The sequence below is a fragment of the Chelmon rostratus genome, chromosome 2 (assembly GCF_017976325.1).
Source record: "Chelmon rostratus isolate fCheRos1 chromosome 2, fCheRos1.pri, whole genome shotgun sequence".
Lineage (NCBI taxonomy): Eukaryota > Metazoa > Chordata > Actinopteri > Chaetodontiformes > Chaetodontidae > Chelmon > Chelmon rostratus.
In genome coordinates this window covers 23,646,468-23,663,295 of record NC_055659.1, presented here as the reverse complement: position 1 = coordinate 23,663,295, position 16,828 = coordinate 23,646,468, and the positions used below count along the sequence as shown (strand labels likewise).

Genomic DNA, 16,828 nt, shown 5'->3' with positions numbered 1-16,828 from the left:
TTGAAATGAAGTGAAGTGAAGTGTCTCTAAGTTGCCTATGATGGCCACATCACTTTTTTTCCCTTCTCAGAGATGATAATATGTGACCTACCCCTACCTGAAATGAACTGTCATGCAACTTGCCCTCTGCAAATGATGATCTCAGTAAAACATGCATTTTGACAGTGTGCTAGTGGCACAAAGGTGTGTCTGATGTGGGATCAGAAGGTTCTAGTTTTGACTCCTGGCTAACCACTGTCAAGAATTATCATCTCTGATCGATGCTGTATTCACTCACGTTGATTATGAAAGGAAAATATATTAAAATTCCACCAAAGAAAAAGATCAGAAATTCAGATTCAGATCAGAGCCCGAGTTAAACACTGCAATTTGTCAAAAAACACAAATTTTCTTGGGGACCCACTCAAATGACCACTTGTGGGTCCTGGGGACTCACTACATTGAAAATCTATCAACATCACTGATCAGGCCTAATGTAGAGATCACTGTTGAAAACTATTCTTAATGTTTTTGGATTAAATTTTTTGTTATTTCCATGGTGTGCCACTTGTACCATGTTAAAGCAGATTTTTACAGTTCTAGTTACAATATTATATTAACGTGCTGTGCTGTTTTTGTAGGTACGCTGAGCTGCAGGCATACACAGAGCTGGACTTTGATCCCATAGAGAAAGGACATTGTGACATCATCATTAAAAAACCCACTGTTTTCATGAAACTGGATGCTGGTAAGTAACAAAGATTTACACCACAAAACCTTTATTCTTATTACAAGTTCAATACACATGCTCTGTTCCATGTCTGCACATTCAGCTTGTTTGAGGCCAGATACTGGGTGAAGATGTTTTCACAGTCAGGTTGTGTTTCTAGTATTCAATAGTAAGCATTGTGACATGATGACAAAAATAATAACTGTGTTTTCTAATAGGGGTGAACATGTACCACCACTTCTGTGACTTTGTCAACCTCTACATCTCCCAGCACATCAACAACTCCTTCAGTTCAGATATCAACATCATCATGTGGGACACGGTGGGTTCCCTATGCCTCCCACTACAGTTACAATTAAGAGGAAGGTGTAGATATTTCTGAATGTGTTGTTTCTATTTAAGGCTTACCGCCACACACCGTGCAGTTTGGGAAACATGTACAAATTCAGGTGACCATGCCTGCTATCCTCACTGGAAATGACAACAATTCATGAGCTATTGACTTGTTGTAGGAATTTCACCCTTCATTACTATCCAGAGTATCATGAAAACACACAGGTATACAAATATTCAAAGGGTTTTGTGTCTAAGACAAATGAAAGTGCCTAAAAACTGAGATTGATTTTGGGCAGTACAACTGAGTGAGAAAGCCAAGCAATATTTTTTCTGCAACTACTTCAGCCAAAGTTTTGTTTAACAAGTCAGTGGCACATGTGCCCTATGAACACATCACGGGGAAACAGCAGTTAAAAAAACAGTGCTTTTACAGAAAGCCTCATCCGGCCCATTGTTCCCTCCACTGTGCACAGAGGTAAAGAGGAAAAGGGAGAGAGAGAAAGTGAAATGGGAGGGAGAGAAAACTGTCAGGGAGAAGGAAAACAGTGACCTTTCAGCACAAACTGCACACTGCAATCCAAACAGTGGCAGGCTGACAGATAATAGTGTAATAGCAGACTTTGTACAAAGCATCAGAAAAATACAGCAGAGTTTGAAAACAGATAAATGACTCTGGCACGGCTGATGGCTGGACTTTTTTTTTTAAATTTTACAGCTTTGTTTTTAATTTCAGATGTAACAGTAATTTAGTTAACATTTGTTCCCTTCTTCTTATTTTTTCCCCCAGAGTTTTTATGGTTATGGAGATCTGTTCAGTGAAACATGGAAGGCCTTCTCAGAGTATGACATCATCCACCTGAAGACCTATGACTCGAAAAGAGTAGGTACAGTATAATGCCCCCTCTGGGTGGTCTTTGTAGGCTCCTTTGAACTCATCAGTTACTCAAACATGTTTGTTTAGGACTACAGACCAAATTTGTTGTTTTTAGTCAATGGAAGATGATTAAAGGCTTGAGCATGTTGTTACAGGCCTCTGGTTGCGGGTTGCTTTTTTACAGGAAAAATCCTCTGCTGCTCTGGAAATGCTGTGTTAAATGTGTCCGCAAGCAGCAACTCGGGTCTTAATGAAATATTATAAGTAAGAAAATGTAAAGTTAGTATTTCCAGCCTTCAGTGATCTCTGATAACAGCAATTTAAAAACTCCACAGCAACGAGTAGGTTGTAAGATGAGATAAAACAATACTTTTTTAATCTTAATAATAAACAACAAAATAAGTAAAACAAGGCAATGGTTGATTTATATTAATATTATATGCTGCCTAATTATTCATGTGCACTGAAATCATCATTTAATTGTTTTTTAAAGTACTTGAAGGTGTCAAATAAGTATGCATGTGCGCACAGCACCATGACATATACACAAACTGATTTCTGTGCCATGCTGTTTGCTGACTTCATTGATTTATTCACACTTGTCCATAGGTGTGTTTCAAAGATGCCTTCTTCTCCCTCCTCCCAAGAATGAGATATGGCCTCTTCTACAACACGCCTCTCGTAAGTTACCCCTCATGTATATCTGCGCGTGTATTTGTGTGTGCAGCCATTAACCTGATGTACTTTACATATGTGTCTCATACTTTCAGTGCTTCCTTGTTTGTGTCTTCTTTTATTTGTTTTTGGCATTTCCTGCCCATGTGCACAATAATACCCTGTTTAATCATAAACACGCAGTTCAGGTCAAATACTTATGTGATGTATTCAGAAGCTCAGCAAGTGCTTGTGTTATTTAAATGATAATTCCAAGGAGATTACTATAAATATGATACCATGTAAATATGTGTCGTCCTGTGGCTCCAGCCTTGAGGTGTGAAATATTGATAGGTCAGCCTCAAGATGATGCTTTTGATTGCCCCTGCACCACATGTCATGTTTATATTCATGTGCTCACATTTCCAGGTGCAGTGCAGCAGTGTATGTGTGACATTCTTACAATTGAGAAATGCATAGGCTCATATGATATTCATTCCAGGGGGATTAGGAAATATGTTTACAATTGTCATATTCCCAGTGTGTTACATATATTTTGTCACAACCAAGTGCAGTGCACTAGTGGCTTCATTCCATTTGCCTTCAATTTATTTCAAATCAGAGAGTAGGTTGTCTAAAAATGCTTATATTCTTAATTCTTTTGCATGGCTATATACAGCCTATAACAAAACAATTATTTTAATACAAAATTTTGAGTTGAATGGATGAAAAGTAAATAGTATATGTGAGTGAAACTGACACGGTCCCTTTTATGTTGATGGCAGATCTCAGACTGCTACAGTGAAGGAATGTTCAGGGCGTTCTCCCAGCATGTCCTCCATCGACTGAACATCCCGCAAGATGGACCAAAGGTAGGAAGAATGTCTAATAGGAAACACTAATTAACATCTGCTTCATTCATATTAGAAGCTTGTTTATATACACAGGGTGGACACAGTTTCATGAACACCAATTTGATATTTGATATTATTAAATCAAATTGTATTAAAGGTAGTAACAAACGTAGTGAAGCTTACAGTGTAAACTTTCAGAGATGAAGACTGTCTCAGTGTTAACTTTTCAGAGTGTTGTTGAGCAACTGTCTGGTCAGTATTGATGGCAGCAGTTCTCTTTGCTGAGGCAGTCTGTTATTGGCAACATGACGCCAATTCAAATGACGGTACACGGTCAAGTCGGAAATCATTATAACTACCCAAGCAGCTCAGCAGCAGTCACTCACAAGGTGAGCATTCCCTGACCGGGAATCGAACCCGTATTATTGTGCCCGGGCCGCGGCGGTGAGAGCGCCGAATCCTAGCCACTAGACCACCAGGGAGCTAGTGATGTGGTTTTTAGCACAGTTTTCGGAATCTACGGTGTACATGTGTTCATTTGTTCATTTGAGGTTCATTTGTACATCTAGTTTTGATTTTATTTTCGGTGCAGTTGGGGAGGTAGAGCAGTTGTCCACTAATCAAATCCATTAACTTGACGTGTCCTTGGGCAAGATACTGAAGTCCAGATTGCTCCCAATAGCTGTGCCATCAGTGCGTGCGAATTAGTCACTAGGATCATAACTAGTACACCAAAACCACCTATATCCATTAAGTAGTGGCAGGTATACAGACACACATTTTTGCTAATCATCACCATTTATCCTCTTTTACTTTATTCTTTCTTATCAGTTTAGACATTGAGACAATAGTAACCATCAGCAAGTGTAACAGCAACAACTCTCTCGGCTAACTGGAGGCTAAATTGCAGGTTTTCTTCAGGTGCAACCACTATATGGATATATTTAATGGGTTCATCTTTGGCCCTTGCAACACCTCTCCACCAACTTGCATGGAAATTGGGCTAGTAGTTTTTTCATATTCCTACTGACAAACAAACCAAACTGAAAACATACCGTATTTTCCGCACGATAAGGCGCACCGGATTATAAGGCGCACCTTCAATGAATGGCCTATTTTAAACCTTTTTTCATATATAGGGTGCACCGCATTATAAGGCACATAGACAGAAACTACCGTACTATGGTGTCTGGGGTTGCGTTATGCAGGGTCAGGGATCAGGGGTCAGAGCCGCATGCGGCTCTTCCATCCCTCTGATGCGGCTCCTGAAAATAATTTATGAGCATTTATTTAAAATGTATTTTATTTTAGTTTGTTGTTGTAGTTATGCATGGGATGTGCATATTTTCAGTAACGCCGTTTTAATTCGATACAATACAATAGAGTATTAGTAGTAAGAGTTGTAACAATCTTAGTGAAGGTTACAATGTCAATTGTCTTCAGAAACTGTCAGGCAGGATAATTCACATCACAGTGGTCATTTTTCAAGAAACATTTTCTACAGTATGCTGATTTCATTAGTGAAGTTTACAATGCAAATTTAGGCATAGACTGTCAGAGGTGATGACTGATAATGAAGAAGGTAGCCCAACACTATGTGTTTTTGCAGGTGATTTCCCAGATAGTTCTGTGCGAATGGAAGCATGTGGTGTGTTTGGTTAGTATGTTTTCATCCATTCTGAAATGATGGTACACAAACAAGCCATCAGTTATTGTGACTTCTCAAGCAGTCACATAGACAAAGTTTTGCATGTCACACACAAGGTGAGCATTCCCTGACCGGGAATCGAACCCGGGCCGCGGCGGTGAGAGCGCCGAATCCTAGCCACTAGACCACCAGGGAGTTACTGATACCTGTTTTAGCACAGTCTTTGGGCAGGCCCCCATCTAGTTTTGATTTTATTTTGGTTGCAGTTGGGGAGGCCCTGACATTCTCCATCTATAGAACAAATAATGTTTAGTGACTGTACTATACTCCATGTGAGACCAGCTGGTGCTATGAAAAGACTGACAGCTCCCTCATGGTAGCGATGAAATTCATGTTTTCTAAGAATTTCCCCTTGCAGTTAAGACTAGATCCTGGTAAAGAAAAAAAGTTATTCACAAAGCATCTTAGCCTTTAAGAGAGCTCCTGAGGTGAAAACTGTGTGGAGTAGGGAGAAGGACTTCTAAGAGGCTTAAGTTTCTTTTTCTTAAGTGGAGAAGAATATAGTGGAAAGAAGAAGAGGTAGGAGAAATATTCTCCAAACGCTGTTAATGAAACGCTACAGATTAGATCGTGCAGGGATAATGTTTGGGGTCGATCTCATTCGAGATACACTCACTCCTCCTACCACAGCAATAATGCTCTTTTCACCAGAAATGAAAGAGAGCATAACACTAAGATATTTGGCAACTGGAAAAATGCAGCAGTGCAGCAGTGATGACTCAGGCCTGTCGCAACCTTCATCAGCAGAGTGATCACAAAAACAATTACGGCGCTTTCACAGCCTCATATTGTGGTGCAGTTCATCTCATTTCCACTGCATGTCTGCACTTTGCCGGCTCACTTTTTTCTCAGATTATGGTTTGGGTATTGAAACGTAAATACACACGTATAATGCAACTAATTATACTCTTACCCCAAAAGTTCATCATCTGCAATAAACTTTACCGGAGATTTTAAGGAAAAATATCTTAACTTTAGCCTTCAAGAGAACATGCACATACATAATACTGACTATGAAGCACTTTCTTTCTTGTGAAAAGATGTTTTTCGTAACAGCTGTTTTTGATAACTAGCTGCCATGTTCATAATATATATGTATTTTTTTCATTTACTTTAATAATCCCAAACTGGGAAATTACTCTCTGCATTTAACCCATCTCTGATTCACTGAAACACACACATGCAACATGCGGTGAAACACACAGGAGCAGTGGGCTGCATTCAAGCGCCTGGGGAGCATATTGGGGGGTTAAGTGTCACAGTCTTTGGATCTATGATGTACATTTATAGGTTACATATGCACGGTTCACGAATGAGGTTCATTTGTACATCTAGTTTTGATTTTATTTTCGTTGCAGTTGGGGAGGTAGAGCAGTTGTCCGCTAATCAAAATGTGGGTGGTTCTATGGTCCATTAAGTTGACGTGTCCTTGGGTGAGATACTGAACTCCAGATTGCTCCCAATAGCTGTGCCATTGGTGCGTGTGAATGGTTGTCGCACTTGATGAGCAGGTGGCACCTTTTGTGGTAGCCCTTGCCGCCACTATATGAATGTGTGTGAATGTAAGACTGCTGGTTTGTGTTGTAAAGCACTTTGAGTGGTTGGTAAGACTTGAGAAGGGAAATGTGAATGTAGTCAGTGTAGTCAATCAGCTAAAGGTTAGTTCCCTGACTGGGAGTTATCTCGAAGCTGTCAGAGATGTGATGATTCATCACGGTGGTCATTTTTCAGGAACATTTTCTGCCATTTGTTTTTAGTATGCTGATTTCCATAGAGAAGTTTACAATGCAAATTGAAGCATAGTGGTGTGTCTGGTTAGTATGTTTTCCATGACATTGAGAGTGGTAAGTGCTTCATGTCTGCAAAAAGTTATATAAAATGACATGATTTTAGCATAACTTTAGAGGGCAGGCCCCCATCTAGTTTTGATATTATTTTGGTTGTAGTTGGGGAGGTAGAGCAGCTGTCCACTAATCGAAATGCCGGTGGTTCGATGGTCCCTGCACTCTGCATGTCGACGTGTCCTTGGGCGAGATACTAAACTCCAGATTGCTCCCAATAGCTGTGCCATCCGTGCGTGTGAATGGTTGTCGCACTTGATGAGCAGCGGCATGGCCGCGGCGGTGAGAACTCCGAATCCTAGCCCCCAGACCACCAGGGAATTACTGATGTGCTTTTTAGCACAGTTTTTGGAATCAATGAAGTACATTAATAGGTACATATGCACAGTTCAGCACATATTTTTGGTTTAGTTCATTCTTTGTTAGTTTAGACATCAGGTGTCCGTTTCACAAAGCAGGTGTACTGAAAACTCTGAGTATGTTAACCCTGAAATGAGGGAAACTCTGAGTTTTCTGTTTCACTTAGGAAGGTAAGTCAAACCAGAGAAAGAGGGGTAACTCAAGCCTGTTTCACAGACAGAGGTAAGTTAAACTCTGAGTCAGTTACCGTTGTAACAGACTCTATGAACCTAACCTGGTCGGGACCAGGTTTTACTCAAGGAACCTCGAGTTTCTCTGTGTCTCCGCCCTCTTTCAACCACACACCGTATTTCACTTCCTCATTCATTCATTCAGTCAGCAGACGAGTTTTGGCGTAGTTCTGCCGTCTGTTATTAAAAAAAAATCATTTAAAATATCAGTCAGTGGAAGTCCATTAGGCACAGTAGGTGGTGACTTTATTTCGTTAACATGGCATGTCCTTTTGATCATGATCCCGTGGATGAAGGTGCAGCAATACTGCGCAGAGAATGAAATATTCGTCAGGAGATAGTTATCAGACCACGCATAGATGTTCTTGCTTTTCCAGGCAGTTGTCGGTGTTAGGGCACCACCCGTTCTTCATGCATCTGCCTTCTTTCTGTTGGCTGAGTAAAAGTCTGTGTTAGTTTAAATATAAGCTTAATTATTTAACATAACAGGATATAGATGAGAACACTTTTATTTCATTCGTTAACAAAAAACAAAACATTATATGAACACAATATACCCAATTTTACAATGAAAGGGAGCCACTTAATATTTACTTTACAATGTAAAACATGATCAAAATGAGGTAGATACCTCCATGAGATCATGCCGAGGTCTTACCTGTTTTGAACAGTGTTTTTATATTTCATTTTAAGCTGCTGCCTAGTGCGCTTCTCCCCCGCGGGATTGCACCTAAATGAAATAAATTAATAGACAACCATTCAAGCAGTTTTGCCCTGTAATATTATTGTGATTTCAAAGGACTACATTTATACTCACGCATTGACCCGGGCAGCAATGTTCTCCCACGCCGTCTCCCTCTCCTTCGCAGCTGCAGCGGTGTTGGACTTCCGTCTAAAAACGTGTTCATACTCGCTGTATGAGCGCATTAAAATGTCTAAATCCAGTGGCGTGAAGTAGGCAGCCGCCTGCTTCCCCGTTGCCATGGTGACTCCTCAAATCGGGGTTCCATTGATGCTGTCTTTTTATAGTTGCGGTGCACACGCTTAACTCGAGGTGAACCTACTCATCAAGTTAATCAAACTAACTCAAATCTGCTGTTGTGGAATCGAAAACTCAGAGTTTCTTATCTCAGAGTAGATCAACTCAGAGTTCAGGGTTACACTCAGAGTTTGTTGAACCTGCTTTGTGAAACGGACCCCAGGACAATAGTAACCATCATGAAGGGTAACAGCAGTGTAAGAAAAGAGGTTAAGAAAACTGACAGTTCATTCAAACTGAATGGGAAAATGAACTGACTATCATAGATTTGAAACCTCTCCAAGATGCCTCTCTGAAAAAAGTTGTAACAATCTTAGTGAAGGTTACAATCTCAATTGTCTTCAGAAACTGTCAGAGATGTGATGATTCATCACAGTGGTCATTTTTCACAGAACGTTTTATACTGTTTGTTTTCAGTATGCTGATTTTCTGAAGTTTACAATGCAAATTGAAGCATAGACTGTCAGAGGTGATGATGGTGAAGAAGGTAGCCCAAAGGTGTGTGTTTTTACAGGTGATCCCAGATAGTTCTGTGTTACATGTCTGGTTAGTATGTTTGCATGACATTTTTAAATAGTGATGCACAGACAAGTGGCACATACACATAAGGTGAGCATTCCCTGACCGGGAATCGAACCCCGGCCGCGGCGGTGAGAGCGCCGAATCCTAGCCACTAGACCACCAGGGAACTGTATAAATGCATAAAGCTGTGATACCGTATGGATGCAGTCTTAATGGAAAATGACTTAATACGTGTACAAAATCCTACGTGCCATTTTCTCAGCCCTCAGTAAAACACAACATAACATGAGTAGAACAAAAAGGAACATTATGATGCAACTCCCTCAATTTACAATGAATGTTTATATATAGAGATCATAGATTTACCTGGACAGGTGACTTGTGAACATGCATTTATGCTGGCCGTCACACTCCTCATCTATAGAAGAGGGAACTCTGCGTAGCATTAGTTCAACTTTCAGGTCAGTAACGCAGCTAGTGTGTGTAGCATGGAGAATGAAAAAAGATTCAACTGTAACTTGAAGCTATTTATGTTCAGTTATTTATCCACTTAAGTCTTTCTTGTACTGTACTTCTGTGGTAGAGTAGTTGTTTCTGCTCGGACGACCAAATCAATCCCTTCTTTTGAGGCTTCGATAAAACACTCACTGTAGCCATCTTGACTTGTCAAGACTTTTCACAGCTTAGCAATAGCTTGGAAATTCATGTTTTTCAAAAAGCCAGCAGTGAATTTGAGTTCACAGTGAAAACATTTTTGAAACGAAATTGCTCAGTCAGGGTTAGGTACGCTCTGGTCTATCTGGCCCAGGGGAAGACATTTTGATGTACAATCAATGAATCCCTGCTCAGCTGCCACTAAAGTTTCGGACCTGTGATCCCAGTCCCATCAGGAAAGGCTTTTGGACCGATTGCTTTGTATCGCCATCTGATACACTTGGGATCTGGCATGGGCTGGAAGACAGAAGGAGTTCAAAGTGCAGACTCCAAACCACCAGACCAACAGGATGATACATGGCTGCCTTTGAAGGATTAGACCCAGTTGCATCGTGTCTACTTTTGTACGTATATGTCAATGTATGTTTTTGTCGTGCCTAAAACTGTGGCCTCTACATAAGGACTGATTTCATAATAACAAAAACAAGAACTACAGTTTTTTAAGACTGTATTTTGGATGTGCAGTTTTGAGTTTGGAAACTTATTTTACTGGGGCTGTTCATGCAATTTTTTTTGGCAAAGATCAGGTTGTTAAAGTAAATTTCATACTGAATAACAGAATCAGCAGCCATGTCAGTACAGTCACAGCAGCCAGACTTTCACTGACGATCCCATTACTACGATAAACTCAGGGAAACAGCTCCTCAGTGGTATGAGCAGCCTTCTAGTTTTTGAAAGAGCACATGCGTAAATACCATACGTGCACTCACATTGACATGCCGTCGCAGCCATGCACTCACCCCCGTATTCATCTCTTTGATCTATAACTCAGCAGCACACCTCACAGGTGTTTTATAATCCCAGGTTTGAAGTGCTTGACTGTATCTTTATGACCAGCAAACGCCGATAACTTCTTCCTTCCCGCGGAGCAGCTCATTGGGTATTCATGGCCTTCACTGGAAATATGCTAAGAGGCTTTTCAGCGAGACATGGGGCTGCTAGCGATAGCAGGCCGGCGACTGAATGAGAGGTCTTTTCGGCCCTGACCCTCTCCCCAGCTCCTCCTTTCATCCCTAGATTAATGGCACAGCCAGAGACTCACACTGCTGCTCTCCTCTATTGTGTCCTATTCATCCGCCTCTCCCTCCCCTCTCCTCCTATCTCCCGCTCGTCATAATTTGCTTCGGTCTGGTCTTTTTCAATACTTTTTAAAACATTTTTTAAGTGGAAGAGAAGAAATTAGGTCTGTGAATGCATTCATACCCACTGCTTGTAGTAAGGTGTTAAGACATAGTCTGGCGGGTTTATCATGTACAGCAGATTGCACATGTTTTAAGTTGCACTAAGTGTCCTTACTTTGATTTCAGGATTGTAAAGTTATGATCCTTATTGTTTATTCCCATATGTTACAAATGTATAAATTCTCTTTCAGAACACAAGGTGGCAGCAGCAGAATATAGAAAAAGAAGAATCTTATTAACTAATAAGAGCACATCAGAGAGGAAAACCTTTATACTTAATGTAATAATGTGATTTTAGCTAATGTATCCTATCCATGCATATAAGAGGCACTTGCAATAGAGGCTTTTAAGTTAGTTTGAATGAGCATCATGTTTTCCCTGCCGCCTATCTTTTCTGTCCTTGGCTGATTGATTATTGGGTGCATTGCTGTTTTCAGGAGGGGCGTGTTCGTGTCACCCTGCTGGCTCGCAGCACGGAATACAGAAGGATATTAAACCAAGTGGAGGTGAGTCCAGCACCACCCTCCCTCCCTCCCTCCTTCCTTCTCTCTGTCTCTTACTTTCTTGCACTTGCTTTCTTTTCCCTCCATCCTGTTCTGCCGCCTGTCCTCCTTTGTCTTCCTCCTTCCCACCCTTTGTCTCCCTCTCTTTCCTCACTCTGTACAGCTCTCCCACTCCCTCAGCTCCCCTTTTCCACCATTGATTTACTGCCCACATCTGCTAAGTGCCTATTTAAAATCTTATTTGCTATAAACACTACAAGTGAAAAAGGCTTGTGATTTATGTGGCCTCTGCCGATATATTTGTTTGCTCTCTCACTGATCAGAGAATACGTACCTCTGTTGTTCTCACAGCTGGTAAATGCCCTCAAGACTGTGCCTTTACTGGAGGTCAACGTGGTGGACTACAAATACAAGTGAGTTATAGAGTGCTTGCCCCATTACCACAGGAGGGATTCAGCGCTGCTTAGCATTGGTCAAGGATGTAAAGTGAAAGTGTTTAGCTTTTTAAATTGTGTAATAGTGACAGTGTTCACACACTGAAGATGAATGATGTATGACTCCCTGTCTGTCTTTCAGGGATGTTCCCTTCCTGATGCAGCTGAGGATCACCCACAACTCTGACATCTTTATAGGCATGCACGGGGCGGGTCTCACACACCTCCTCTTCCTCCCTGACTGGGCTGTCATCTTTGAGCTGTGAGTGACACTTTGTGTCTGTGTGTGTGTCTGTGTGTCTGTGTGTGTGAGAGTGACAGACAGAAGGAGACAGAGAGAGGAAGCAGGGAGAGCGATGGGTTTGGCAGGGTGCTGTGCCTGAAGTGCCCCTCAGACACTTGGTGTATGACTGTGAAATACTGTCTAATTAACCAGGCATTCATCACACCTGGCTACCCTGTGTCGAGGAGCTGATTGAAGAGTGTGTGTGTGTGTCAATGAGCATGTGTGGGAGAGTTTTGTGTGCATTTTGGTGAATGACACACAGCGAGTACCACAGTGTGTACACAGTGAGTGAGAGAGAGAGAAAGATGGAGCAGGAAAGAGTGAAAGTGAGGCAAACCGAGAAGAGCAAGAGATAAAGTGTCTGCATCTGTCCCTCCCAGATATAATTGTCAGGATGAGAGCTGCTATCGAGATTTGGCTCGGCTGCGGGGCATTCGATACGTGACTTGGCAGAAAATGGACAAAGTGCTCCCACAGGACAAGGTAGGGGAAACTCCCGTACCAGCCATTAGCCCGTCACCTCGGCGGGAGCTTTCTCAATTCATCTCACCTATCTCACATATGCCCCCACTTACACTGTCATGCACACGTTTGATTATGTGCAATTATAGGCACAGCAGAACAAATGTGCACACTTAATTTCACTTGTGTCATCTCATGGACACGCCCACATCCCTTTGCTTTTATGTTGTGTTTTTACATATGCGCTGTTCTCTATCACTTCTCACAGGGTCACCATCCAACCCTCGGGGACCATCCCAAGTTTACCAACTACTCCTTTGATGTGGGGGAGTTCATGCGCCTCATGCTGGAGGCGGCTGATTACGTCACGCACCATCCCAAATGGCAGAGTCGGACCCTTCGCGATGAACTCTAGAGTCTCTGTGAATGTGGGACACAGACTAGTGGCTGCTGAAGAATTTCTAACGTGAACCTGCCGTTTGTTGCGATCTGCAGGCCTCTTTATGTCAGCAGTCATTTTTAAAGATTTTTTTAAATTTAAGTTACCTCATCCACCAGTGGATTTCAGTGGTCTGATAGGGTACTTGTCACCTGTCACATTTGTCCGCTGCCTTGGTATGTCTGGATGGGCGAAAGCAGTATTATATAGCTTCCCACCAGCTCCATTAGTATCAAATCACTGAAAGGACGAGGTGCGTGCAGTCGAAGCATCTGGAGGGCGATAAGATGTGTCCTATGTTTCTTCATTACCTCTGTTGCGTCTGCTTCATTCCACGCCGACAAAGTGAGCTAATGAGCAGCTGTTGCGGCGTCCCGTCACATGCAACATCTTGTCACATTTGATCAGAGTCACCTTGACGCGAGCCTCCTCAGAGCGGCTGACAATCACGCCAGAGTTTCTGAGCACATCTAACATACACCAGGCTAATATGATGTGCAGTATTCAACATGCTGGATTCACGTACGTACTCGCAGACTTTGGCTTTTTTGCATGCAGTTTCAAGTGGTTTTAAGTTCTGTTCATTCCAAGCACTAATAACTAAAAGTAGAGACAGAAGGTCGCTCCTACTGCCAAGAGGGACTTTCTTTTATATCACTATTAGCATTTGTATGTGTGCAAGTACAGCAATACTTTAATAGGAAGTACTGTGAACCACACATTCAAGTATTGGTCGATAAAATTCAACACTCCATTGTTTCATGCAACATAATGAAAATGATGTAAGTATCAAAAACATCTGGCAGGCTTTTTAAATCTACACAATTTTCTTTTACATTGGTTAACATTAAATATTTAAACATACAATATGTATGTCCTGCTGGTTTGATGGAATACGCCATTGATGCTGATGCCTATCTTTATTAGGAATTCCTTTGTATTTTACCAAAGGAAATGTCGTCGGTATGGTCAAAGGATGAGGGTGCTGCTGTTGTCTGTTACCTTTCCTAAAGCCTTTTGAATGCTGTTAGTTCTAGATTTGATAGTAAATTAGCCTAAAGTGGAATGAGCACAATTTACATGCAGTCTGATGCAATGCACAAGAGCATTTTGAGCATTCAGCAGATCATTTTCATGTCTCTTGGCTTCTCCGTGAGCTTGATGTTTTATTTATCAATGAAACCATGTTGAACTCAGCCAGGCCTTTTTGGTCAGGGCTTTGCTCGCCTTGTTGGTGATTTCATATTCAAAAGCTGTGTAATATTTTGAAATAAATAATTCTAAAAAATGCTGAAGCGTGTCTTTCTGTCTGTGCCGGCCATATTAGACTTCAGAGATATAATTCATCTTAATTTAATCAATCATCTTTTGAAGTCTGACCTTGGAGGGGAGAAAACTGAAGCCTCTGTGTTGCCAGTTCTTGCTGATACCAGACAGCTCTTTGCTGTGGCTTTCATTATTTTAGTGCGTTCGGGTCTAAGGAGGGAAAGGGCTCTTCGGAAAAGGGCACTAGTTCAGTTTTTACTGTCACCGTAATAAATCTGGATGACCTCAAAAACTACCTCAGGTAACAGTGACGCATCATAGCCACACGGGGGCAGTATAACACCACACATGAGACCCAATGGTGATCCTGCGCTGTGTGACCGTCTCTGACAGACTTATGGCAGACTTAAAACAGTGTAGACAGTGAGAACAATTTATCCACAAATATATCCAATGCGTCGTCAGGGGATAATGTTTGTTTTACATGTATTTGCTCCGATATCACAAGTTTGATGTCAGCAGTCGTGCCCCTTGCCGCTCTTTGCGGATGTTGTGTCTGAACTTTCTGAGTATTGACAGACACCGGGCCTGTCTGGGGTGGACACTATTTATGGCCCTGCTCAGGTTACTGCCAGTGACCTCGTAAAGAAATGAAGAATCTCTATGCGGGGTGGGGGATCAAAAGCAGAGGAACCAAGATGTCTGTTCTCATTAACCTTCATGGCGGCTCCAAATCGATGACCATGTCCTGTTTTTTAGCGCAAAGCTGGATGTATCCAAAATGGAGCATCTGAGTGGAAGAGAAGACGTAGGGACGTGGGGAACGCACGCAACCAGCACTTCGATTTAAAGAGTGAGTCATGAGGAAAGCAAAGTCTGAAGTAGAAAACCTTCTCCATTGTGTGTGGCGTGCGCCGTCGTGCGCGCAGTATAACCTTACACTCGCCCCATTGGCCGCCAGGGCGCAGCATATGTGCACTTAGTGGCGTCGCAGGCACACTTTCTCTCACCTATCATTACTGAACAGGCGCCACATTTTACGGCCTCAGGCCGCTGGAACTTTACCACCCACAGTTGCGCAACACTCGTGCTTGGGTGGCCTTATTTTGTCGTGGCCTGGAGTCTGTTTTCCTCCAGAAATGTTAAATGACTTATCTCTGTCGCCCGGCCTTGCGGAGTGAAGAAATAAGCTTTCGAGGCATCGGGACAGGAGAGCTGATTGCAAGCAAAGGCTGAGGTTTAATCACCGAGAGCGAGCAAAGCCATTAGATCACGTCTGAGCGCCGCAGAGTTTGGAGGGCTTTACGCATTTGGTTTTGGAGCAGGAGATGCCCCCGCTGGCCGCTTTGTTCGACTGTTAGTGTCTTATTTTAGTTTGTCTGACATTTCCAGTGGAGCAGGCACATCAGCAGGTGTATCCTGAACTCTCTGCTCCGTTGTTTACACAACCGCGCGTCCCAGAGCAGCAGATATCGGCTTTATTTCTTTAATTATTGTCTAGCGCTAAACTCACAGCCATTTATCTTAGTGTTTTACAAAGTGATCTTCAGCATAATCTAATTTATCCTGAAAGGCAAACAATTCTCACCACAAAACTCAGACAAATCAATCACAATCTGCTCATCTTACCACGCGTCCCCTCACATCAGGAAAACTGTGTCTTTCGGGGGAGATTAATGCAGGAATATCGATTTAGGAGGAAAAAATATTCCTCAGGTTGTGAGAAGATATTTCCTTAATGTTTTTTTTTCCTCTCCTGGGCGATGATTATTGGGGGAATAATCCCAGAAGAGATCCTATAACCCCGCTCCTCTGATACCTGATATGACAAGAGGGCTTCAGCCTATATACTCTTACCTTCACCACCATACCACAGTGTATAAGGGCGATTCTGAAAGCTTTCACTCGCCATTCCTGCTTCAGACTGAGAGGGATGCGCACGGTGAAACAGGTTAAGAAAACTGACGGCCTTGTAACAACAGGAAACGTAATGGGAAGAGGAAGTAAATTAGATTTCAAACCGTTCAGCCTCACACTCTGAAGTCCGCGTCTGCGTCACATGATGTCTTTCCTCTGATACTTTCTGCCCCCTCTGAGGAGGGAGAGATGAGATAAGTGCTACGGGCTGTTGCATCCATTAGTTGCCTCACTAAGATAAAAGGCCTGCTATCCCCACTGCGACGCGCAGGTTCAGAAGTGTAGAAGCAACCACTCGCTGCTGCAGACAGGATATATTATGTTTGATCAACTTTCTGGTGTTCGCTTACACTTTACACACTTAAACTACTTTTGTCTATTTTGTCTGAAACCTGGATTAACGACTTGACAGCAAGGTAAACGCAAAGCAAAGCACCGTGACAGGCCAGTCAGGAGCTGTCCAACCTCCTGAATTCATATGCAGCGCCTGTGGTCCTGT

General features: G+C 42.3%; 1 protein-coding gene and 2 non-coding genes across 3 annotated transcripts in view; 1 reads left to right on the top strand and 2 right to left on the bottom strand.

Moving 5' to 3' along the window:
- Positions 1–14,427, top strand: part of eogt (EGF domain-specific O-linked N-acetylglucosamine (GlcNAc) transferase) — a 32,359-nt gene extending 17,932 nt beyond the window's left edge. The window contains exons 7-16 of the mRNA XM_041955626.1: positions 621–727; positions 928–1,031; positions 1,833–1,925; positions 2,529–2,600; positions 3,359–3,445; positions 11,460–11,528; positions 11,877–11,938; positions 12,102–12,221; positions 12,626–12,728; positions 12,976–14,427. Coding sequence (XP_041811560.1) covers positions 621–727; positions 928–1,031; positions 1,833–1,925; positions 2,529–2,600; positions 3,359–3,445; positions 11,460–11,528; positions 11,877–11,938; positions 12,102–12,221; positions 12,626–12,728; positions 12,976–13,122 — 964 coding nt within the window. The 3' untranslated portion in view covers positions 13,123–14,427. The remainder of the gene's footprint in view (positions 1–620; positions 728–927; positions 1,032–1,832; positions 1,926–2,528; positions 2,601–3,358; positions 3,446–11,459; positions 11,529–11,876; positions 11,939–12,101; positions 12,222–12,625; positions 12,729–12,975) is intronic.
- Positions 5,199–5,270, bottom strand: trnae-cuc. Its single transcript has one exon. It is a non-coding gene; the product is annotated as a tRNA-Glu (tRNA).
- trnae-cuc lies at positions 9,222–9,293 on the bottom strand. Its single transcript has one exon. It is a non-coding gene; the product is annotated as a tRNA-Glu (tRNA).
- Positions 14,428–16,828: the final 2,401 nt, after the last annotated feature.